Genomic DNA, 25,790 nt, shown 5'->3' on the forward strand with positions numbered 1-25,790 from the left:
TCAGTTTTCTCTTAAGTTGTGAAACTTTCTTCAGTCATCCTTTCAGCTATCAATAGGAAGTTCAAATTTTTTTAAGGTTATGTGTCTGTTCAAAAATTGCAACATTTATTCCATTAAAGGTGCTTTAAATTGCTAAAATGATTTTAAAGTGTTTTGAAAATGTCTGTACTATATTAATTGAATGGAAGCATTGTGAACTTGTAATTGCCAACATGGTTGGTTTTATGTGCTATAAACTGTTTCAGAAACTGATGATACCGCTTCCAATTCTTCAATGACTAAAATGCAGAGTAGACTAATTATTGATTACTTTATAATTGTAGGCAGAGTGAGTACTATTAATTTATTAATGGCTATTACCTGTTGTTGCATTTTACTGGAATCACACTGTGTGTACCAAACCCAAGTACCATAGCACCTTTCATAGCTGAATAGTGGCCCTAAGGAAAATCAGAAAGAGTCGTTATTGAATCTCAAAAACTAACATCCGTGAACAATACTGAGCAAAGCCTGTAACACGTTCACTGACAACTATTTTCAAGTGTGGCGAGACTCCCTATCTCAGTCAAAATATCTTCTTCAATCATCACAATCTTCTTCTGAGCTGTGAAGGGCAGGCTCAAAGAAAACGCAAAATCCCATGTCACATTGCTTGAAGGATTTGTTGCACGTCAGTCCAATAGTTTGCAGTTATCTGATTAACTTAACGTGGCACCAGGACTGGACTTATTTAGACAGTGTGAAGATGCATAATGCAGTGTTTCCATCTGTTGATCCTGGGAATCTAACCTGAATACATGTAACACAGATCTCCTAGGTAATCGGAAACTATAATTTTCGAATTTATGTGCAAAGTGAAATGAATACATGGTTTATTTAAACATAAAGGAGTCAACCTCTTTATTGCTAACAATTCCCAATTGCTGCTCACAGCCATCGATATTAGTTTTGATCATTAATCTTCTCCTGTTTAGCAATTGTCAAAAAACTTTCAGAACCCTGACAGGGAGGAGATGCATTTTCCCAAAGCAATTGGCAACACCATTACAGTGAAGAGCAGGCAACAAGAAAACACGCCAATGCACAGCAGAGAGTGCGTTAGCCTCCTGATCAGTTAAAATGTAAAAACCACCCAGTGACTGTCAGTGAAGAAGTCGCCAAGAGCTTTTACCTGTTGGAAATGGTCACATCCTCGCTTATACTACCCATGATTTGTGAGTAAAAGCAGGAATGGTAGTGTAGTGGCTATGTTATTGGACTAGAAAGTCATTGGCTATTGCTCCAAATCTTATGTGACTCTAAGCACACATGAGCTTGTTTATTGCTTAGCTGCGTTCTTGAATGGCTCTTACTTGTAAATGGCTCGCCAACTACCTGACAGCAACTAGGGATGGACAATAGAGACCAGCCTTGTCATCAATGCCTACGTCACAAAAATTAAAGAAACAAATAGCGGTATTCACATGAAGGCAGACCAATTTACATTGTGGTCTGGGTGCTATCATTTGATTCCAAAATGTAAGAATGAACAAGCGACCCTTTTTAGATAAGCTCCTAGTTCGACTTTGTATTCCTGACTGGAAAATACTTACAAGTTCTGAAGTAAATAAGACCATCCTGGGAAAGCTGGCTACACCTTGAGTCTTCACTTCAGGAAAGCGCTTGTAACGAGCAACCAAGATGCTGTACATGTTTGACATGGCCCCTCCTGTAAAACAGAAACTAAGATATGTTTACAATCAGTCATATTTGGTTTTGATGCCACCATTCTACTTCCAGGCTCACACAGCTGACTTTGATGACAACAATAGGGAAATAGATTCTGAACTTTTTTCAAAGTTTTAAACATCAAAGGTACTTTCTCTGCCTGAGATGACAACATAGGGTCTATCGTTTGTATTCAAGACTGAGAGTGATAAGAGTCTTTTTTGGAGGTTATGGATCCAACAGATAGGATGGGGAAGTGAGCTTCAGGTAAATTGTCTACAATCTTACAGTCCTGTGGAAGAAGAGCGGATATAAAAACAAAATTAGGCCATTCAGCTAATTGAGTCTGTTCCACCATTCAATGAGATCACGGCTGATTTGATTCACCTCAACTCCACTTTCCTACCTTTACCTATAACCCTTGATTCCGTTATGGGTTAAAACTTTGTCTGTCTCAGCCTTGAATATTCCACACTCAAAAGCCCTCTGTGGTAAAGAATTCCATGGATTCACAACTCTCTGAGAGAAGAAATTCCTCATTATCTCTGTCTTAAATGTGTAACCCCTTTTTGTGAGATCATGCCATCTGGATTTAGACTCTCCCACAGGCTTCTGTTTGCTCCTATTTCTTGTGTTCATATTGTCATCTCATTTCCCTATGGCCAATTTCCTCCAATATTACAATTTTGTTTGAAAGACCGGAAATTATTCAAAAGGTTTGCCAATTCTGTTCTTTAACACTTTGATGACTGTGCCTCTCAGATTGAGAAGTGCCTGTGCATATAATGTCTAGAAGTTAATAAAAAAAAACAAACATAAATCATTTACCTTTGCAAGTAAATCTGTTAAAATGCTGCCAGACATTGTCAGCAAGATACTATGGTTCACTCTTTTTTTAAAATGATTGCATTACTCTTTGGGAAACCTTGATTAATAAATTATTATTTCGGAATATTTATTGAAGTTTATTGTGGCACATTTAAATTATACACATTAATATGATGAGGTATATTTTTGGTAATAATTATTTAGAATATTTCTAGATATAATCTATTTATGGCATACTTTAAATACATTCAGATATCTTTCATTCAGACAAATACGTGAACTCAATTTTATCTTTTACCCATTGGAACGTTTTAGTGAAAGATATATTCTGGTGGCACAGCTTGATACGTTTAGCACAAGGAAGATTTGGATTTTAACTATGACAAGATGCTCCTATTGAGGAAATCATTGATTGAAAATGAATGAGGTTTTCTCAGAATGGATCATTTGTTTGCTACCTCTAGTCACTCAGAAAGTCACTTACATAGGAGCATTAGTAGGTCATTTAGCCCATCGAGTTTGCTCTGCTATTCAACATAATCACTGTTGACCAAATGCTTCAATGCCTTTGACACACCTCCATAATCCTGTATGTCACTGGTAATTAGAAACCTATCAATCTCTACCTTAAACATTCTTAAAGATTGAGCTTTCACAACCCACTGTGGAAGGGAATTCCAAAGGTTTGCACAAAAACAGAAGTTGCTGGAAAAGCTCAGCACATCTGGCAGCATCAGTGGAGAGAAATCAGAGTTAACATTTCAGGTCTGGTGACTCTTACTCAGAACTCCATTCTGGTCGGTATACCTCCTCTTCCACACTACACCTGAGAAAGGAGCAGAGCTCGGAAACCTAGTGTTTTCAAATAAACCTGTCGGATTATAGCCTGGTGTTGTGTGATTTTTAAACTTGTCCACTCAGTCCAACACCGGCACCTCCATATTATGTTTCCTGAGATCTGGAGACCAAAACTGCACACGGTACACCAGGTATAGTCTAACCAAGCTCGTATACAACTGAAGCACTATTCCTGTACTAAAATCGTCTTGCAATGAAGACTAACATTCCATTGGCCTTCCCATTAGCTCACTGTACCTGTATGTCAGTCTTCAGTGATTTATTGACAAGGACACCTAGATCTCTATTGTACATCTACACCTTCCAACTTCTTGCTATTTAAGGACTGCTCTGTACAGCTGTTTCTGTTACTGAAGTGGATAACCTCATATTTTTCCACACTACATTCCATCTGTCATTGTCTTGCTCATTCTCTAAGACTGTCCAAATCCTCCTACAGCCACCTTACACAAACCTAGCTCTGTAACATCCACCAATTTTGGCGTTGGACATCAAGGGGGCAGAAGGATTGAAAAGAATGCAGAGAGATGGGACTTTTCTGTGAAGGCAAGAGAAAGCCTTGCATTTATAGACTGCCTTTCAAAGCTATAGGACATCCCAAAGAACTTTACTGCCAATGATGTGCTTTTAGGTTGTAGCCGCTTTGTAATGTAAGGAGTGCAAAGCAAGTTTATGCACAGCCATCTCCAACAAATAGCCATGTGACCATGCCCAGACTAGCCGTTTTTGTGATGTTGACTGAGATGTAAATATTAGCCAGGACAGCATAGGGTATTCTCTTCTTCCAAGTACTACATAGAACATAGAACAGTACAGCACAATACAGGTCCTTCGGCCCATGATGTTGTGCTGAACTTTTACCCTAAACCTAAGGTCTATCTAACCTCCACCCCTACCTTATATTATCATCTAATAGCTGCTTAAATGCCCCTAATGAGGTCGACTCCACTACCCTCTCCGGCAATGCATTCCATGCCCCGACCGCTCTCTGAGTAAAGAACCTACCTCTGACGTCTCCCCTATATCTACCTCCACTCACTTTAAAACTATGCCCCCTCGTAATAGCTAACTCCAACCTAGGAAAAAGTCTCTGGCTGTCCACTCTATCTATACCTCTGATCATTTTGTACATCTCTATCAAGTCAAAACTGCTGTGGGATCTTTTATATTCACCAGACAGAGCATTGTTTTAAAGTTTCATCTGAAAAAGAACACCCTTGGACCAAATAGCATTTCCTTAGCACTACAGTGAAGAGCTAGCCTTGACTTGTATGATTAAATCCCAGACTGGGACTTGAATTGACAGCCGTCTGACTCAGAATTGGACGATCTATCCAGAGCACTCTCCATTTTCGTTATAGTTTGTGAACAGAAGTCACACCATGTTAAGAAAGTGATCAGCCTCACCATTTTACCATGTCTCACGTACCATAGAATAAAACTAACGTCTAAAGCCAAACTCTGTCTCATTTCGGAATATTCTAGAAAAATGGAAGGTTAATATTTGCATGGAGACCTGGTCTGGAATGCAAGGGAGGCACGCTCCCATTTTACACACTTGCATATGTGGATAGTGGAAGTTAACTGCTGTAAGAAATTAGGTGTAAAACTGGTTAAGGAAGTGGCTCACACTGTACTCAAGAAGATATACAATGTAGTCCTGAAATTGTTGTGGTCAGTGAAAGATTGTTTGAGGTTTTGTATTTAATTGTTTACTGGATGGTGGCATCACTGTCTAGGCCAGCATTTATTGCTCATCCCTAATTAACCAGAGGGCAAGTAAGAATCAACGACATTGCTGTGGGTCTGGAGTCACATATAGGCCAGTCCAGGTAAGGGTGGCGGTTTCCGTCCCTCAAGGGCATTGGTGAACCAGATGGGTTTTGTGACAATTGCTTCATAGTTGCCATTAGACTAGCCACTGTTCCTTAATTCCAGGTTTTTTAAAAATCAAATTCTACTTGCTACCATAGTGGGATACGAACCCTGGTCCCAAAGCAGTAACCTGGGGATTGTTGTTGCTGTGTCACCATTGTCTTACTAGTCCATAAGGCAGCTGTCTCACTAGAGAGAGACCACTGGTGGTGGTGTTTAACCTGAGGGCCACTGTACCTCAGGTGAGGGGAGAGGTTGAGCAGGAGAGCCCTTCATGGTAACCTCAGCTGGTGATGGGAATTGAACTCATGCTGTTGGTATCACACTGCTTCACAAACCAACTGTTCAACCAACTGAGTAAACCAATCCCCAACCTGGGGATTACTATAGTGACATCACCACTCAGTCTGTATCTCGTTGAAAAGACAAGTTACCACAAATGTTCCTGATGAAAATAGTTGCTTTAAATTAACATAATTGCCCACTAGCGATTGACTCTAAATTGCAAAACTGATAATTTCATTCACTCTTCAACTGCCTCATAAACTCCTGGAAGACAGGTAAAAGTGGGAAGGTAGGTACAGTAAGTCTTCTGGGACTGCACATCAGTGCAGGTGGTGGGTAAATACATTTGGATTGTGACATCCTATTGGGGAAATCCCCACTAATAATTGGAGTAACAGTAAATCGTCAAAATCCTTGAAGTTTCATGGGATCTCGCTACATTAAACAGTTTTGTTCCTACAACTTGAGGGACACTACTCCTTATCAAACATGGGCATATAAGGCAAATCCCTCATGAGCTACAACAGTCAGAATGGAGATGAGATCCTGCTGTTAACATCACTCTGCATTACATTTTAGGAAACTGAGCTAACCGACATGCATAATTGTAAGCCTTCTGGCAAATTTACCAGGTAAGAAAATCCCATCAGTTTCATCATGAGACCATCCAAGCACTGTAGACATTTTCTTCAAAAGCACCTCCTCCATGATGGTGAACACTGGAGCAATTTCAAATGTGAACCTGTTTCAAAGTCAGGAAAAGAAACACCATGGAGACTATGAGGCACTGAAATATTGATAAACTCACTGAAGTTAAACTACAGGATGTTCAGCAGGTAAAGCTATTCTGATAGAATCATGTTTCAAGGATATTCAAGAACAAAATTCTCAAAATATATCTCTTGCAAAAAGGCAATAATTTGAGATAGTGTAGAGGCAAATTACAGCAAGTGCTGGAAAATCGGTACTGAAAACAAAAAATGTTGGAAATCACATAGGGTCAGGCAGCATCCTTGGAGAGAGAGTGAGCTAACTTTTTGAGTCCCGATGACTCTTCATCTGGGTTGGACTTTGGCAACATTTTATTGTCACTGGGTCAAAATCCTGGAACTCTCTCTTTTCCTTCACAGTGGGTGCACCCAAACAAAATAAACTGCTATGATTCAAGAATTAAGGCAATTTGGGGATGAGCAACAAACGCTGGCTAAATTCTCATGTGGACAAATAAAAATACGTGATTTATAACGTTCTAGCTTGAAAACTGATATTGGCAGTGAAAGAGTTGAAAACTCCTTGTCTTCATGATGCAAAGGTTAGGGTGAGCTGCCACTCATGTTAGTTCCAGCTCATTACCAGTTCCCAGACAGAGGCTGGAAATTCTGCAGCGAGTAACTCACCTCCTGACTTCCCAAAGCCTGTCCATCAGCTCTAAGGTATAAGTCAAGAATGAGATGAAATATTCCCCACTTGCTTTGATGAATGCAATTCCAACAACAAGGAGCCGACTATTGTCTTTATAAAGTAATAATCTAAAAGGGTTAATGCAGAAAACTGCATTAGGCTCCACCCAATCTGATGATATCACAGAGTAATACAGCATGGAAAAAGGCTCTTCGGCCCAAACTGGTCCGTGCTGACCATGGTGTCCACTCAGCTAGGTCCAGTTGCCCACATTTGGTCCATAGCCCTCTAAACCTTTCCCATCCATGTAGCTATCCAAATGATTTTTAAAATGTGGCTATTGTACCTGCCTCAACCTCTCTGGCAGCCCATTCCATATACGCAACACTGTCTGTGTGAAGAAGTTGCCGTTCAGGTCCTTCCTAAATCTTCCCCCTCTCACCTTAAGCCTTTGCCCTTTAGTTTTCAATTCCCATTCTCTGGTAAGAAGACTATGTGCATTCATCGTATCTGTGCCCCTCATGATATTATACACCTCAATAATGTCACCCCTCATTCTCCTAGGAATAAAGTCCTATCCTGGCCAACCTCTCCCTATAACTCAGGCCTACTAGTCCTGGCAACATCCTTGTAAATTTCTTTGCACTTTTTCCAGTTTAACTACGTCATTCCTATAACAGGGTCACCATCCTTATGGACTTAGCTGGAGAATAGATCTGGATCTTGACGTCTCTCTCCTAGTCTCAGTAACAATGTCTATTAGACCAATGTGACTTGTATCTGATTGCTATCATGTAATCAACTACATTGTGTTTAAGACATGAGTCACTTCGCATTAGATGACTTGATGCTTTCCCTGTGCAACACTAAACAAAGCAGGCCTATAGTCCCACCTAAAAGGAGGATGGTGGCTAAAACTTGACATAAAAGTGGCTAAGAGACCATTTGGTTCATGCAACATGATAGCAGCATTGGTCATGTGACCAGCATTGGTCATCTGTTTGCACCATCGCAGCACCAACCAGCAGAAAGCAACTCCTTTCACTGGTATCTCATTTACCGCATTAAATATACACTCACTGTACAGTAGCAGCAGTGTGTACCATCTACAAGACACACCATAATGACTTGCTCAAAACTCCTCCAGCTTTATTTTCCAAATCTGTGATCTTTATCACCTGTCTATCACAAGTGTATCAGGTGCAAGGGAACACCTCCTCCACCCGCAAAGCCACACACCACCCGAACTGAGAACCATATCATCGCTTCTTCACTTTTGCTGGGTCAAAATTCTGGAAGTCCTTCCCAAACTGTGAGTTTGCTTACAAAACCTGGACAGCAGTAGTTCAAGAAGGTAGCTCACCACCACCTTCTCCAGGGCATTGTTTGGATGGGTCAGAAATCGTGACCTTTGTCAGCAGTGCCCACATCCAGTGAAATATTAAAACAAACAAAGACTTTATTCAGAAATTTGAGGGAAGGTGTTAAAATGCCAGCAGAGAAATGGAGTCAACAAGTTTTGGATGCACTTGTCAAAAATTTTTTGGCAGTCTTGAGAAAGTGAAATGTGCAAAAAAGTGTAAAAAAATGTGGATTAAATAAAAATTCCATTGAGGGGTTGTGCAACTTTCACTTTGTTGAGAAGGACAGTGCGACAAAAAGTGAAGCTAAGTAAGAGATTTATGGCTGTTCAGTTATCAATGTCTTGAATGTTATTCCTATTTGCAAAGCCTCATTAAGATATGTTCTTAAAAAGCAAATCACTGTGAGTGCGGATAATCTGATTTCCAAAAACGCAGAAAGAGCTGGTGAAATTGTTTGGGCAGCATCTGTGGAATTAAGAAAAAAAATTTACATTTCCAGTCCTGCAATGCTAAGATTGTTTTTCCCAATCGGAGATGCTGCCTGACCTGTTGAATATTTTCAGCAAGATTTGTTTTCATTAATGCAATAATTCCTCTCCTTGTTTCAACATGATTTTGCAACAACCACTTACATGTTGGTGTTCGCTGCAGACGTCAGCCATTCACCTACTAACCCAATGATGTCCAGTCCACTTGAGAGCTGATTGAAAAAGCGAGGGTGACCTGCAAAGGGAAAGTATATAGACATCACTCGTGATGAAATGCATTTCGTGCTGTATCCAATTGTGCTGCAGAAACCAGCCATCTGTGAGTTGTGGCATTGAGAATACACTCAATCCCAAGAGTTGCTGAGTGACTATATTAAGTACTGCCCAATGGGTTGCCAAAGAGTTGCAAGGTTTTCAATAATGTGGAGATGCTGGTGTTGGACTGGGGTGGACAAAGTCAGAAGGTTATAGTTCAACAGGTTTATTTTAAATCAAGCTTTTGTAGTGCTGCTCCTTCGTCAGAGTTACTGAAGAGAGGAGCTCAATGGATTCAGGCAGTTGAAAAGGTAAGTGAGGATGTGAGACAGAGGCAGATTCCACACCAGAAGTGCTACACCTACCTGTACTGCTATTAATGCAGCTGGAATTGTGTTTTGACCCCAGATGATGTTATTACCAGACAAATCAGATCCCAGACTGAAACTAGACTTTAGATCATTTTCTTGCATTTAATGAGGCTAAACTTTCACTGAAAAGCAAACAATGCTACAGATCTAATTTTGACTGTAAACAGACATTTATTATGCAAAATAAATGAAGATCAAATATAACAAACCAAGCTATTTATATATAAAACAATTTGAAAGATTTTGAAACATACTAAAAGTGTAAGTCTAACACCATCACTTTACAATAATCAAACTTGATAGAGAATTCCTTTCTCTACCACATCTGTATTTATTATGTCTATTTCCAGACTTTTTTCAATTCCTAGCCTTGAGAGTTTGAGGACCTCTTCCTTGAATATTCACACAATTGAGCTTAGATTTTCTCAGCTTCAAATAAACACTTCAGATCTCTAACTAAACATTTCTGGTCATATTGCCCCTCATGAGTTTATATAAACTTCTATAAGGTCACCCTCTGCCTCCGACACCAGAGAAAAAAGTCCCCAGCCTATTTAGCCTCTCCCTAATCTTAAACACTCCAGTTCCGACAAAATCCTACGTGGAAATTTCAAATGAACATCCTTACACTGATGTAACCTATTTGCAAACTATTCTGACTTATTTCCTTTCTTCAGGAGGAACTATGTTTAACATCTAACTCCACCTAAGATTTCTGTGAACTAAATCAAAATCTTTCTAAGCAAAATAAAAATCAATTCCTGATTGATCTAACTGAAGGCAAGCAAATGTTCTTTAATGTTTACTCTACCTGCTTGTGAAGCTCTCCCAGAGTAATCTCATTCCCATTATCAACTCTCTCTCTTTCTCTCTCTCGTGGTTTTAAAATACTCTTGGCTGCAGAAATACTGAAAATTTAATCATTAAATCAGCCTAGACCAAAAACCACATGTCACTTGTACAAAATCCAAAATCTTAAGTAAATATATATCACACTACATGGATTTTGAGTAGGGCACTAAGTAGGAAATCAAGTGCAGTTGGGTGTTCCAGTGTTGTCAGTTGGGACAATGTCAAGGGAGTTAGTAGGTAGCTAAGTGTTTGAGTCAAGCCTAGAAGAAGCCTGTAAACATTAATACTTCAGTGCAGCTACAAAAAGTTTTGAGAAGTCCAGAAGCATTTGCACAATGCACTGTGTAAGATTGGAGCTCAGAGAAAAATCCAGGGGCAGTTTTGGCTTGGTGAAGCTAGTTGTCAGTGAAGAGCGAAAGTTATGCTTGTGAATCAGGTATTAGAGGCCAATTTCAGAGTCCAGGGTGTATGAATTCAGGAAAGGAGGGTGATTGACAAGAATGATAGCTGTGGTGGGACAGTTCATAATGGAATGGCTCTTGTGAAGGTGTTTCAAGGTTGGATTGGCAAAAGTGAAGGATTGTAATCTCTTGTGATATTTTATGAGGTTTGATGACCTACCATGTCATTAACATATGGGAAGGGACTTAATAAAGAAATTTGTGGAATCTGTCTCCTTCATATTTGCTGTTTGATGTGTGGGGTATTCAATGATAATATTTATCAGATATTAATTCTGGGTTTTAGACATAAGTTGGACATTGTAGATTGCATTGCTGTTCTAACATTTTATGATAAAACTTATTGTCGTTTGTTCACAGTTGTGGAATATTCTTAATAAGTCAATTGGATATCACACTTCAAGTGTTTTAAAAATAAAAGTTTGTGGTCATAGTCTCATAACATGATGTAAATCTGTCAGGCTGGTATAGGATCAGAACACATTTACCGCTGTGTAAATTATTTTTTATTTTCTTTATCGAGGAAAGCTGTTCATTTTCAGATGGTGCTTGAATTTTTGTCGATAGCTACAATGACGGTGAATTCCCACGAGAGTCCTCCTTATTTCATTTGCATCAACTCTGGGTTGATGTTGTGGAGAACTTTGGAGTTTGATGTACACAGCACTGGCTCAGATTCAGGGGCTGCACCCATTCCACCAGGGGACTTTAGAATTTACTCCCACAGATTTTCTTCAATGAAATGTTGCCAGTCTTATTTTATCTTTATTGAAAGCTTACACTGTGAAGTCTGCCTCACCACTGTCTAAATCAGCACACTCACTATGCTTGTATGAGGCATATGTGACGCAGAACTAAATAAGTTTGGAATGATCAAGGACAGAATCACATTAGAAAGTTCTTTTAAAATTCTGAGTTAATGGAAATTGGGTAAGATTTTGTTGATTTTATTAAAATAGAGGCTGTTAGGGTTGATTGAGAATTGGCAATTAGCTTGTTGCCAACTTTTGTGTTGCTTTTTATTGATATGAGATAACTGCTTACTTGTACACTTTGGATACATTCATTGAGGAAGATGCCCTTTTAAAATCTTTTTGTATTCTGCCACGTCAATATGGTCATTGTTGCTCTCCTATGTCCTGTCCATTGTCTTCATCGGTAACACTGTTACTCCACACTAACTTGATGCTCAGTTTGAAGTGACACTTCATGTGCTGCACTTAATTGCTTAAAGATGCTGATCTGAGAATTGTGGGCAGCGTGTTTCTGTACAATTGTAAAAGTGCTTTGCCTCATCACGGGAATGCTGAGGTGAAATGCTGAATTTATATCGTGTCTGTTGATTTGAGGGGACACGATTAGGTTGAACCCTAAGAACTGGGAGAGGGAGTAAGCCATTCAGCCCCTTGATTCTGCTCTGCCATTTAATACAATCATGGCTGATCTCATCTCAGCCTCAATTCCACTTTCCTGCCCACTCTCCATAACCCTTCAACCCTTTACTAATTAAAAATCTGTCCTTCTCCTCCTTAAATTTACTCAATGTCACAGCATTCACTGAACTCTGGGATAGTGAATTCCACACATTCATGACCCTTTGAGAGAAGTAATTCCTTCTCATTTCTGTTTTAAATCTGCTACCCCTTTATTCTAAAACTATGACCTCTCTTTTTGGATTGCCTCACAAGGGGAAACATTCTTTCTATGTCTACTTTGTCCATTCCCTCTAGAATCTTATATATCTCAATTAGATCTTCTCTCATTCTTCCAAACTCCAGAAAGTATAGGCCTAAACTTCTCAACCTTTCTGAAGTAGGGCCCTGAGTAAGTTTTACTGTGCCACACTGTCTATATATTTGAATTGAGTTTAAACATAATTTCAAACTTCATCTATCATGGTGCATCAATGAGCCATGGGTGGCACGGTGGCTCAGTGGTTAGCACTGCTGCCTCACAGCACCAGGGGTTTGGGTTCGATGGCACTCTCAGGCAACTATCTGTGTGGAGTTTGCACGTTCTCCCCATGTCTGTGTGGGTTTCCTCCCACAGTCCAAAGATGTGCAGCTAGGTGGATTGGCCATGCTAAATTGCCCGTAGTGTTCAGGGATGTGTAGATTATAGGGGGTCATAGGGGGATGGGTCTGTGTGGGATGTTGTGAGAATCGGTGTGGACTTGTTGGGCCGAAGGGCCTGTTTCCACACTGTAAGGAGCCTAAGTCAACCTTCACAATTTTCATTAAATTGAAAATGTATGCATGGACTGATAGATAGAAATTATGCCGGCTTTAGTATCAGATTGTGCAAATTATTGTTTGGCTTTTATGTACCAGAGGCCAAATGCCACTGTATGGTTGTGGCATTTTGTGAGGCTATTGTTGCACAATTGAGTACAACATCAAGACAGTAACTTGAAAGCCACATAAATGTAGCAACTGTGCTCTACATCGCTTAAGAAAGCTGAGCACAAAAACCTCAGCGTATAGGAGGATCGTTGGATGAGAAAACTAGAATTCTACCCAGTGTCTTCAGTTACTTTGTACTCACCAAGAAAATACTTACAGAACAGGCATGTGATTGGCAAATAAATTTCATTAATGATAGTATCAGAGCTATACGGAGGACTGATATTCCTGAGCATTAAGAGTCTAACTGTGATACAGTGACATAGAAATTGTCAGGCACAGATTTACCTGTTACTTAAAGGAATAAAGAAGGTTAAAAAAAAAGCTGCATAAATGTGGCAAAATCCCCAGGTGTATTTCTTGAGAAATAGAATTGAGAAACAGAAGTTTTTTTTTGAAACTTGTTTCGAATCTTGGATTGAACACTCATGGAGTATTGTGTACAGGTCTGGTCTCTGAATTATCAAAAAAATAATAAAGGCATGAGAGGATGGGCAAAGCTGGTTTGTAAAGCTGTTGGTGCTAGCCTGGTAGGGTTGAGAACATTTGGGTAGCTTCACTGAGACCATTGCTTCTTATTGGTTTCTGTCAAAGTTACTAGGGGAAGGATGCCCACACACAGTCTTCACCTGAACATAGGCTCAATCTTATTAGATTCATGTTATGACATATTATTTAATAGCTACCAACATTACATCAGCCTCAGCCTGAATAGAAGCACACACACTGAGGAAGGGTCGCCGGACCTGGAGCGTTAACTCTGATCTTTCTTCACAAGATGCTGCCAGACCTACTCAGCTTTTCCAGCAACTTCTGTTTTCATTTCTGATTTACAACATCCACAGTTCTTTTGGTTTCTATAAGTGTACATTACTGTTTGCTACAGGTATGTGCTCCAACATACGCTAAACAAAACAGTCAGCTCCTCCCAGGAATGGTCCTATCTGGATATTCTCAAATCAACCTGCTCAAATTTTAATACACATTTATGGAGCAAGTGGGACTTAAACGTGGGCCAACTGGCTCTGATGTGGGGACATTACCACTGCATCACCAAGGTTCCTTCTGCCCTTCATATCCTGATAGGCTAACTTCAGTTAACCCTTTCAAGTACTAACTATTTTAAACAGGGATAGCATTCCTGGGAAGGATATAGCTATCAGAACAGACTGAATAGCTGGAACACTTTTCTTCAGAAACCCCTGAGGGGTCTTTATGATTCTATAAGGAGTTGTAAAGCTTATATTTTCATTTGTCAGTGGCCACAGCAGCATCAAAGTACACTATTCACTAATGGATCCAGCAATGCATTCATCAGAAACCTCTTTACCCTGAGAGTAGTTAGAACGAGGAACTAGCTACAACAGGGAGTAACTGAGGTGAACTGTAAAAGTACATCTAAGAGGAAATGAGATGTGTATATGAGAGAAAATTTGACAAGAAAGGGAATGCAGATAGAATTGGATGATGTAAAGTGGGAGGATTGTAGACCACAAACACCACCATGAACCTATTGGGCTGAATGGCCTGCTCTGTGCTGTAAATGTTGTTGCAAAAGTGCTGGAGACATGTGTTCAAATTCCACCACAACAACTGATGGAGCATTAATTCAATGGAAAAATGTGGAATTATTAAGTTGGTACTATCGATGGTCACTATAACAATGATGATCAATTGTTGTAAAGACCCTCTGGTTCAGTAATGCCCCTTAGGGAAAGAAATCTACTGTCCTTACCTGGTCTGGCCTACATGTGGCATCAAAATCACAGCAAGGTAGTTGACTCTTAACTGCCCTCTGAAATAGCCTAGAAAGTCACTCAGTTCAGGGGCAATTAGGGATGGGCAACAAATGCTGGCCTTGCCAGTGACACCCACATCCCATCAAAGAGTAAAGACCAACAATGACCTGGAACAGAATTCTTGTTACCTGTTTTGACTCCGTATTTTAATGTATCTTTGCAGTCGATGAGAATTTGTTCGAGAGGTTCTGGGTGGTCAGGCAGGTCCAGACTGAAACCTTCAGTTCCTTTGAGAAACTGGTGGGGGTGGTGGAAGTCCAGAATCTTTGATGTTCTGTCGAATGTCTTTCTGATGTAATTCAGCAGAATTTCAAAAACTTCCATTAAAAACTGCACAGTGGGTTCTTCACCATTCTTAGCTGGCAGCAAATCTATGAAAATATTTTAAAGAAGTAAATATTCATTTGCAGTAAAGTAGTTGAAAAGGAATTCCACAAAGCTGGTAATGCAGAATGTAAAATTAAATTGCGTTCAGTCATTAAAACGATCACCACTTATTCATTGATTGGAATTTCCTCAGCTAAATGACAAAGCGTAATATCCCGAGTGACTGGCCATGAAGAGCAGTCTGTGCTTCAGTAATACTCTCAAGGCCTCACTGGTGAAGTGCAGCATTCCCACAGACTCCTGCAAATCACTGGCCCCAGATCGTCCAAAGTGGAGGAGGAGCATTCAGGAAGGGGTTGAGAACCTTGAGAGTTGCCGTTGGGAAAAAGCGGAAGCCATGAGAAAACAGCGTAAGGAGCATGCTGCCACACTGATGCCCCACCCACCCCCTCCAATAACTACCTTCTGTCCCAAGTGTAACAGAGCATGTCAAAGCCTCAGTGGTCTGTACAGCCACCTACAGACTCGCTCTTAAAGATAGAGAGAGTTATCCTCATCTGTGAGGAACCTCTAATGTTGATGATTGATATTCAGCGGAAGGAGCTGTTCAGAATAAGGAGGAAGCCACTGAGGACTGAGATGAGGAGGAATTTCCTCAATATGGGGGGTGGTGAATCATTGGGATTCTCTACCCCGGAAAGTTGTGGAAGTTCAGCCATTGTGTGCAGTCAAAACAGAGATAAATGAATGTCTAAATTCAAATAAAATCGAGGCATATGATGAGAGTGTAGGAAAACTGAGATTGGTAGGCAGCCATGATAGAGCCAAATGTCAGAGCAGGTCTGAGGGGCTAAATGGCCTCCTGCTCCTCGGTTTTTTTTTAATGGAGATGATCCTCTGGTCTCTATTCCTGAAGATTCTGGTTCTAACCTTTAAGCTCTGTCTCCTAGTTCTGGCCCCCTCCCATCAGCATAAATAGTTTTTGTCTATCTGCTCCATCAGCTCCCATTAACATCTTGAAAACTTTGACTAAACTATTCTTACTGTTCTTTTTACTCTGTTCTGAGCATTTTCTGCTCCAGTGACAGAAACTTGTTATGGTAAAAGACACTGCATTGTACCTTCTGCGAAACTGGTGGAGAAATCGGCACTATCCTGTTCAGTGAGAGACTTTTGGTTGTCCCCATCCTGACACAGACTGGAGGATGGTGGGGTCTTCAGCAAGTCTGGATTCACATCATTATTACCATTTTTGGACATCCTTTGCAGGAAACCTGCAACATTACAAATGAGCTTAATTTTCAGACTTAACATCTGCTTTTAAATCTCAGTTAAATGTCAAGCAGTGTACAGCCAGTTATAATAACATAAGAGGAGGCCATTCAGCCCTTCGTATCTGCTCCACCATTCACTGAGATCATGACTGATTTTTCTACTTCAATAAGAGAGAATCTAACTACTACTCCTTGAGATTCGATAGTGTTACCGTCACTGAATCCCCAGTATCAACATCCTGGAGGTTACCATTGTCCAGAATCTGACTGGACTAGTCATGTAAATAATGTGGAAACACGAGCAGAAGACAAAGGCTAGGAATACTGCAGCGAGAACTCACCTCCTGACTCCGAAAAGACTGTCCACCATCTACAAGGCACAAGTCAGGAGTATGATTAAATACTCCCCACTTGCCTGGATGAGCGCAGCACCAACAACACTCAAGAAGCTCGACACCATCCAGGACAGAGCAGCTCGCTTGATTGGCACCACATCCACAAGCATCCACTCCCTCCACCACCGACACTCAGTAGCAGCAGTGTGTACTGTCTACAAGATGCACTACAGAAATTCACCAAAGATCCTCAGACAGCACCTTTCAAACTCACTTCCATCTCAAAGAACAAGGGCAGCAGATACATGGGAATGCCATCACCTGCAAATTCCCCTCCAAGCCTTTCACCATTCTGACTTGGAAATATATCATCGTTCCTTCTGTGTCGCTGGGTCAAATTCCTGGAATTCCCTCTCTAACAGCATTGTGGGTCAAAGCATACTAAGTGGACTGCAATGGTTCAACAAGGCAGCTCACCACCACCTTCTCAAAGGTAAATAGGGACGGGCAATAAATGCTGGCCCAATTGGTAACGCCCACGTCATGCAACTGAAAAATAAGAAATCATTTTTCTGCACCATTCCCATACCCTTTGGTGGTTTAGAAATCTATAAATTTTCTAGTGGATGGGGATAATCTTCTCCTCTGATCTGTAGAGATCTTGGGAGTTGTGCAAAATAAACAACAAGGAATTGATTGCTTTGTTGCAAACCTATCCAGGTGATGTGTGTAATTCTATGAGTGTTGCTCTTTATGCTTGTTGACTTTCATGTCACTTTCCTGACTGACTCAGGCTGACAATGTCTATATGACATAATCACAATGGGCAGTGCTAACCGTATGCTTCAGACATTAACAATACAAACTCACATACAACAGGTCTCTGCCTCAATCACACTCAATGACTGACGGTCTACAGCCTTCTGGTGTGAGTATTCCTAGATTCACCACCTTCTGAGAGTTGAAATTCCTCCTTAGCTCAGTCCTAAATAACCTGCCATTTACTGTGAGGCTGTGTGCCCTGGATCTAGACTCTCCCCCTCCAGCTCCTGCAGACAGGTGACCCATCCAACCTGCATCTACCCTATGAAGCACTGTCAGATTGAATAAGATCACCTCCGATTCATCTGAACTCTAGAGAATATACTCCAGATAATATAACCCTAAACCAGTCCATTTAATCTTTTTTTTAGGATAATTCTTCCATATAGGAATTAATTTGGTGAACCCTCATTACATTGCCACTATAGAAGATAAATATTCCTCTAAATAGTGGCAAAATCCTGCTCCCTCATTAGATAGAAACAACTGGTGGTGGTTTAACCTGAGGATCACCTCGACTTAGTTGAGGGGAGAGGTTCAGGAGAAGAGTCCTTCAATGGTAACCTCAGCCAGTGCAGGATGTGGACACATGCAGTTGGTGTTGCTCTACATTGCAAACCAGCCATCCAGCTAACGGAGATAAATAACTCCCATTTCTAGATAAGGCGGCTAAAAATAAACACAATACTTCAGGTGTGGTTTCATCGAGGCTCTGTAGAATTGCAATAAGATACACTTACTCCTACATCTAAATCCTCTTCTAATGAAGGTCAACATACCAGTTGCCGTCTTAACTGCTTGCCGTGGTTGCATGTTTACTTTCTATGATTCAGGAGCACATTCCTTGAAGTCCCTTTGAAGTTCAACACTTCCCAGCATCTCACCACTTAGAAACATGGAAATATAGAATTTAGGAGCAGGAGTAAGCTATTCAGTCCATCAGGCCCATCCTGTCCTTCAATATGATCATGGCAGATCATCCAACTCAGAACCCTGTTCCCTCTTTCTCTCCATATCCTGTAATCCCTTTAGGCCTAACAATTATATTTAATTCCTCTTGAAAACCATCATTGTTTGGCTTCAACCTTTTTCTGTGGCAGAGAATTCCACAGACTCCCTGTGCACTTGTTGAAGATATTTCTCCTCATCTCAGTCCAAAATGGTCTACCCCATATCCTTAGACTGTGACCCCTGGTTCTGGACTCCCTGGTCAATGGGAACACCCTTCTTGTGTTTATCCTGTCTAGTCCTGTCATAATTCTAGAAGTTTCTAACAGATTCTCTCCTCATTCATTTAAATTCCCGTGAATACAGTCCTAGTATTTAAGAAATAATCTCTATTTCTACTTCTATTGAAGTTGATAACCTCACATTTCCCCACATTGTATTCCATCTGCCGAAGTTTTGCCTGCTCACTTAGTCTCTCCCAATCTCCTTGCAGTCTTCCCACTTTCCTCCTAACTCTTGCCTATAGTTTTACATCGGCTTCAAATTTGGAAATATGAGGTACTCCACACATCCAAACCATTGATGTTTATTGTTAATGGCTAGGGCCTTAGCACTAATCCTTACAATAGCCTATCAACCTGAAAATTTAATCCCATTGTCTGTTTTCTGCCTGTTTACCAGTTCTCAATCCATCAATCCATTTTAAATAAGTATGTCTGAAGTGTATTCATTTGTTTGTAGAGTAGAGAACAAAGCAGGCAATTGGCACATATCAAGATGCTACAAACAGCAATGTGATTTATGAACGGTAATCCTTTTATTTAACAACATTTTGTTCAAAATGTTTTAGTGGGGTTTTATGTTCATCCGAAAGAATAGATGGAACCTCCTTTATCATTTTTTTACTGAAGGTAAGTCTCAGGATAAGGTCATGATGTGGAGGTGCTGAAGTTAGACTGGGCTAGACAAAGTCAGAAGTCACATGACACCAGGTTGTAGTTCAACAGGTTATATGGAAATCACAAGCTTTTGGAGCACTGCTCCTTCATCAGGTGAAGCGTCACCTGACAAAGGAGTAGCGCTCCAAAAGCTTGTGATTTCAAATAAATCTGTTGGACTATAACCTGGTGTTGTGTGACTTCTGACTTTCTCAGGATAAGGTGTTGACCATTTGAGACTGAGACTGGGAGAGATTCCTTCACTAGGCGAGCAGGGAATGTTTGGATTTCTTCTCTCTGTGGAGTTGGTGATGCTTTGTGGTTGAGTATGGTCAAGACAGAGATTGATTGGTTTTTAGGTACTGGGGGGAATTAAGAGATTTTGCTGAAGAGTGAATTTGAAGTGGAAGATCACCCATGATCTTGTTGAATGACTCAAATAGACAAATGGCCATCCTCTGTTTCTGTTCCTTACACTTTTTTTAAACAAATATTAAAACATTCAAAGATTTATCATTTATGAAATTTCCATATCTTCACATGAGAAATGTCTTTGAATCTCAAAAGCTGCTCAATAGAGAAAGATATTGTTTTAAAGTGAGTTCTCAACACCATAACCTTAACCATAACCCTAGCTAGTCTCATTACAAATGACCAGAATGCTGCATTGCTAACCAGGTGTGCTATCGTTCCAAAGAGTCATATTGGACACAAAACATTAACTCATTCTCTCCACAGATACTATCAGGCCTATTGAGTTTGTCCAGCAATTTCTGTTTTTATTTCAATGTCATAGTCATCAGGTTATTGCAATCATCATGTTTGCATTGCCTATAACAATGAATTCTAATAATCTATCATTGACAAATAAGTTGTTGTTTGCCGACAATGAAAACATAAGCACTGTAATCCCAGGTGTTGTCAGCTCGTGAATCATTCGCAATGAAGAGCATGTTTGTTGGCATCGTCAAAACTTGCGTGTCCAGTCAGTTTCCTAGTTGTTTAAAACAAAATCAATCGATGAATCCTCAAGGGACATGCAGATCGACAATTCTGGGAAATTTTCAAAATATGCTAAATGTGTGCAATTTAGACTGAAACCTTTGTTCTGCTGTTGTATGCATTTTTTTTAAAGTAGACGGCTCAAGGCTTTGAGATTTATTTAGTTTTTCTTCTTTATTCATTCATGGGATGAGGGCGTCACTGGCTAGGCAGCATTTATTGCCCTTCCCAAATTGCCCAGAGGGCAGTTAAGAGACAACAACATTGGCTGTGGGTCTGGAGTCACATGTAGGTCAGACCAGGTAAGGATGGCAGTTTCCATCCCCAAAGGACTTTAGTGAACCAGATGGGTTGTCCCCTGACAATTGGCAATGGATTTATGGTCATCGTTAGATTCTTAATTCCAGATATTTTTGGAATTCAAATTCCACCATCTGCTTATGGTGGGATTTGAATCCGGGTCCCCAGAAAATTATCTGGTTCTCTTGATTAACACTCTAGCGATAATACCACTAGGCCATCACCTCCTCTCACCTAGCAATTAACAAATCAAATATAATTCATTGGATACAATTGGCCATGTTCATGAAGTCCTATTATTGTTTTGAAATTTTTTTGGAAAAAGTTAACTTTAATTGTTGGTAAAAATAAAAGCCACAATATATTTTTTTAGAAACCATTTGAGTGATTCAAGTTGTCAAAAAAGGTAACACAAAATCGTAATGTACGACATAAGGGTTGCCAACCAAGAACTTTACAAGTAAAGTTTGTGGCAGTGAATTACGAATGGGCAATTCATTCCTTTTTTAATGAAAAACATATTTAATGTCACATTGTAGGGAACACGGGCAATGCTGTGTTTGTTACTAATTCCAATTTGATGGAAGGGTAAAGATCTTCAATGTGGAGCTAAAGCCACATACACAGAGCAGATCACAGATGTAAGTCTGTGCTGTCCCTGAAGGATGATCCTGTTGAGTTTTCACAAGAATCCTGCAGTTTTCAGATATTTTTTGAATTAAGCCCAATATAAAAATTGCCAGCTTGTAACTTCCATTATAGGATTTTGTTTGTCTTACCATAAACAAGAACACAAGGACTAGGGACAGCACATTGAAGCTCTGTGTAACTTTCTATGTGTTAGCCTATGTGACATATCAGGCAAAGATTGAATTGGTTTTAAGGCACAAAAACAGAAATTGCCGGAAAAGCTGAAGAAAAGATCAGAATTAACATTTCGGGCCCGGTGACCCTTGATCTTTTCTGCACAGGTGCTGCCAGACCTGCTGAGCTTTTCCAACAACTTCTGTTTTTGATCCTGATTTACAGCATCCTCAGTTCTTTCGGTTTTTATTTGGTTTTAAGGCAGATGCCTTGAAGTTTTTTTACAATGCTAACTAATTACTTGGGCTGTGATACACATACATAGTGTGGATTCTGTCATTACTAATGTTACCTATGCCCATATGGCTAGCTGACTGAGCACACTACATTGGCACCATTACACCGAAAGGGTGACTATAGATGAGATGGTAAATGTCACAATGTTGTGTAACTGGCCTAAAAGTACAGTGATGCTTGGTCTGGAATATATGCCATCATGCAACCCATTCAGCCCATTGAGCCTGATCTACCATTCAAGACGATCAAGACTGATCTTGGGTTTCAGCTCCACTTACCTGCCTACTACCCATATCCTTTCACTCCCAGAGATACTAAACTCATCAATCCCCATGTTATTCAACCATGGAGCATTGACCACTCTCTATAATTCCAAGGATTCACAACTCCACGGGTAAAGAAAATTCTCTTTACCTCAGATCAAAATGCTTGTCTTATTCTGTGCCCCTGTGTTCTCCATTGCCTAGGAAAGAGGAGGCATTGGCCTAGTGGTATTCTTGCTGGACTGTTAGGCTGGAGACCCAGATAATGTTCTGGGGACCTGGGTTCAAATCCTGCCATGGCAGATGGTGGAATTTGAATTCAATAAATATCTGGAATTAAGTGCCTAATGATGACCATTGTCGATTGTCGGGAAAAACCCATCTGGGTCACTAATGTCCTTTAGGGAAGGAAACTGCCATCCTTACTTTGTCTGGCCTACATGTGACTCCAGACCCACAGCAATGTGGTTGACTCTTAACTGCCCTCTGGGCAACTAGGGGTGGGCAATAATGCTGCCTAGGCAGTGACACCCTCATCTCGTGAATGAATTAAAAAAAGATAAAACAGCCTGTCAGTGTCTACCATGAGATAGTAGGAACTGCAGATGCTGGTGAATCCGAGACAACAAGGTGCAGGGCTGGATGAACACAGCAGGCCAAGCAGCATCATAGGAGCAGAGAGGCTGACGTTTCGGCCTAGACCCTTCATCAGAAAAGGGGAAGGGGAAGGGGGTTCTGAAATAAATAGGGAGAGAGTGGGAGGCGAATAGAAGATGGATAGAGGCGAGGATAGGTGGAGAGGAAACAAACAGGTCGAAGAGGCGGGGATGGGGCCAGTAAAGGTGGGTGTAGGTGGGGAGTTAGAGAGGGGATAGGTCAGTCCAGGGAGGACGGACACGTCAAGGGGGCGGGATGGGGTTAGTCGGTAGGAGATGGGGGTGCAGCTTGAGGTGGGAGGAGGGGATAGGTGGGAGGAAGAACAGGTTAGGGAGGCAGGGACGAGCTGGGCTGGTTTTGGGATGCCGTAGGGGGAGGGGAGATTTTGAAAGTTTCAGTGTCTACCATGACAAGGCTTTTCAGAATTGCACATGCTTCAATGAGATCTCTCACTCTTCTGAACTCCTGACAATGTCAGTCACATTTACTGAGCCTCTCACAGGGCAACACATCCACCATCTCTTCTGAGGCTCCGTGATAAAAGCAGCAAGGGAACTGAGTGAAAGTGGATGTTATGTAGTGGAGTGATGAGTGACACCAATGTAGTGTGGAGAGATGGACAGGAGAAGCAAGGACAGGGAATGGCAGATCTCAGTAAACTCTCCCACTGGGAAGTGGGCAAAATTCTCTTTCAGAATCAGAATGGGATGAATAATGGCAAAGAAGCCAACGGTGAGCTGTCAACCTTCTTTCCTGCAGGTACCATGATATTTCCTCTCTGTCTCTCCCCTTCCCTTCCCTTGGTCCTTGCAATAACAGGATGCAGAGGGAAGGAGAGCTGAGGGGTCATCTGGGCTACGATTGTCTCCTCACGTGGGATCAAAGGGAGTGAGGAACTGTTTCAGTTTCAGGAGGGAAAATGACCTTTGGGTCAGTGATATTGGGTGGTAGTGGTTCAATTCAGTGGACACTATCGTTGCTGCTTGATGTTCATCTGACTTATTGCTCAGTGAGAATGTCTGACAGTGGTCTTAAATCTCTAGAAGTTTTAGGCATCTCTGACTGTTTGAAGGCTGAATGAGGTATCGGAACCAGACTTGGCCATTCAGACTTTCAATACAATAATTTTTTTTTGTGAATTGTGGTACCAGAAATTTAGAAGTGCTATATCGTTTGATACTCCAAAATAACAAAATTAATGCTCTCACGAGCACTGTTAACATCAAATGATTTGGTGATCTTTGAAGCTAATTTTCCGTTAGCTCTATCTTGTAATTCTGAATAATATTGGATTTGGTTAAACACCTATTACATCATAAAATTAACTAACTTCCCTCCAAATGACGTACTTAATTGATTAAGCAAAGAAAGAAAACAGAAACAATTACAACTCAAAAAAAATTGAAACAGAATCAATGTCAACCATGTACTTTTAAAAACCATTTTTCATTTCAATGATTTTCAAGAAGGAGACAGTGCCTTGATCTGTTCATGTTAACACATACCAATTACCAATTACTCAGCAACCCTTTCAATTGAACATGTATCAAACAACTCACTTGTTGCATTATTTGCAGCCTGTCTCTTCACATTTGGGTGTTCACTTTCTCCCATCGGAAGGTAAAATCTGGCACCTGGATTGAAAGCTTTTTGCTCGCCCTTTTATACATGTCACATTACTGTGCCATTGTATCTTGGCAGCCAACCCTAGCTTCTCCTTCATGTATTCATTAGTAGCTGGGTGGAGACTGGTGTAGGTAAATTCCTATGATAAGTTTCTGACCCCACTCTGTTGCCTCCAGGCTGTGACAAAATAATTAGGAATGAGGAGTAACGTGAATGGGTGCTTTCCCACAATTGCCCAGTGGGTGTCACCAACAGCACTGAATGTAGCCTGGCTACACATTCAACATCATGAGGTTGAGGACGGATCTCATTGAATTCAGGGAAACAGAGAAATTAGGAGCAGGGGCAGGCCATTCAACCCTTTGAGTCTGCTCTGCCACACAATGTGATCATAGCTGAAGGGAAATTGGAGAAAGAGCTTCTGAAAGTAAACTGATAATTTGTTGTGAAATCTGCATGTGTGTGAGTGTGTTTGTGTATGTGTAAGTGCGTGTATCTGTGTGTGTGAGTGTGTGTGTGTTTGTGTATGTGTAAGTGTGTGTATCTGTGTGTGTGTGTGTGTGTATCTGTGTGTGTGTTTGTATGTGTGAATGTGTGTGCGTGTATGTTTGTGTGTGTTTGTGCATGTGTGTGTGTGTTTGTGTGCGTGTGTGTTTGTGTGTGTATGTGTGTTTGTGTATGTATGTGTATGTGTGTGTGTCTGTGTATGTGTGTCTGTGTGTGTGTGTGTTTGTGTGTGTGTGCTTGTACGTGTGTGTGTTTGTGCATGTGTAAGTTTGTGTATCTGTGTATGTATGTTTGAGAGAGTGTGTGTGTGTGCTTGTGCATGTGTGTGTGTGTTTGTGCATGTGTAGGTGTGTGTATCTGTGTGTGTATGTTTGAGAGTGTGTGTGTGTGTGTTTGTGCGTGTGTATGCACACATTTGCCGATTCATCCATATCATGTAGACATGTCCAGGTGAACGTATGATGGTATGTCATTATGTGATGTTTGGAAACATTGTGTTCGTGAGTGGGTATATTTATATATTTCAGTAAGGCATTTGATAAGGTTCCCCATGGTAGGCTGATGGAGAAAGTGAAGTTGCATGTGGTCCAGGGTGTACTAGCTAGATGGTAGAGAACTGGCTGGGCAACAGGAGACAGAGAGTTATAGTGGAAGGGAGTTTCTCAAAATGAAGAACTGTGACCAGTGGTGTTCCACAGGGATCGGTGTTGGGACCACTGTTGTTTGTGATATACATAAATGATC

At 40.7% G+C, this 25,790-nt stretch overlaps 1 protein-coding gene across 1 annotated transcript in view; it reads right to left on the reverse strand.

The window, feature by feature from the left end:
* The window catches only part of gad3 (glutamate decarboxylase 3), a 55,738-nt gene extending 31,211 nt beyond the window's left edge, over window positions 1-24,527 (reverse strand). The window contains exons 1-7 of the mRNA XM_048611005.1: window positions 24,473-24,527; window positions 16,395-16,547; window positions 15,075-15,317; window positions 8,951-9,041; window positions 6,183-6,295; window positions 1,593-1,708; window positions 361-440 (exon numbers count right to left, since the gene is read on the reverse strand). Coding sequence (XP_048466962.1) covers window positions 361-440; window positions 1,593-1,708; window positions 6,183-6,295; window positions 8,951-9,041; window positions 15,075-15,317; window positions 16,395-16,547; window positions 24,473-24,527 — 851 coding nt within the window. The remainder of the gene's footprint in view (window positions 1-360; window positions 441-1,592; window positions 1,709-6,182; window positions 6,296-8,950; window positions 9,042-15,074; window positions 15,318-16,394; window positions 16,548-24,472) is intronic.
* Window positions 24,528-25,790: the final 1,263 nt, after the last annotated feature.

Source organism: Rhincodon typus, chromosome 2, assembly GCF_021869965.1.
Source record: "Rhincodon typus isolate 14 chromosome 2, sRhiTyp1.1, whole genome shotgun sequence".
In the NCBI taxonomy this organism is placed as follows: Eukaryota; Metazoa; Chordata; class Chondrichthyes; order Orectolobiformes; family Rhincodontidae; genus Rhincodon; species Rhincodon typus.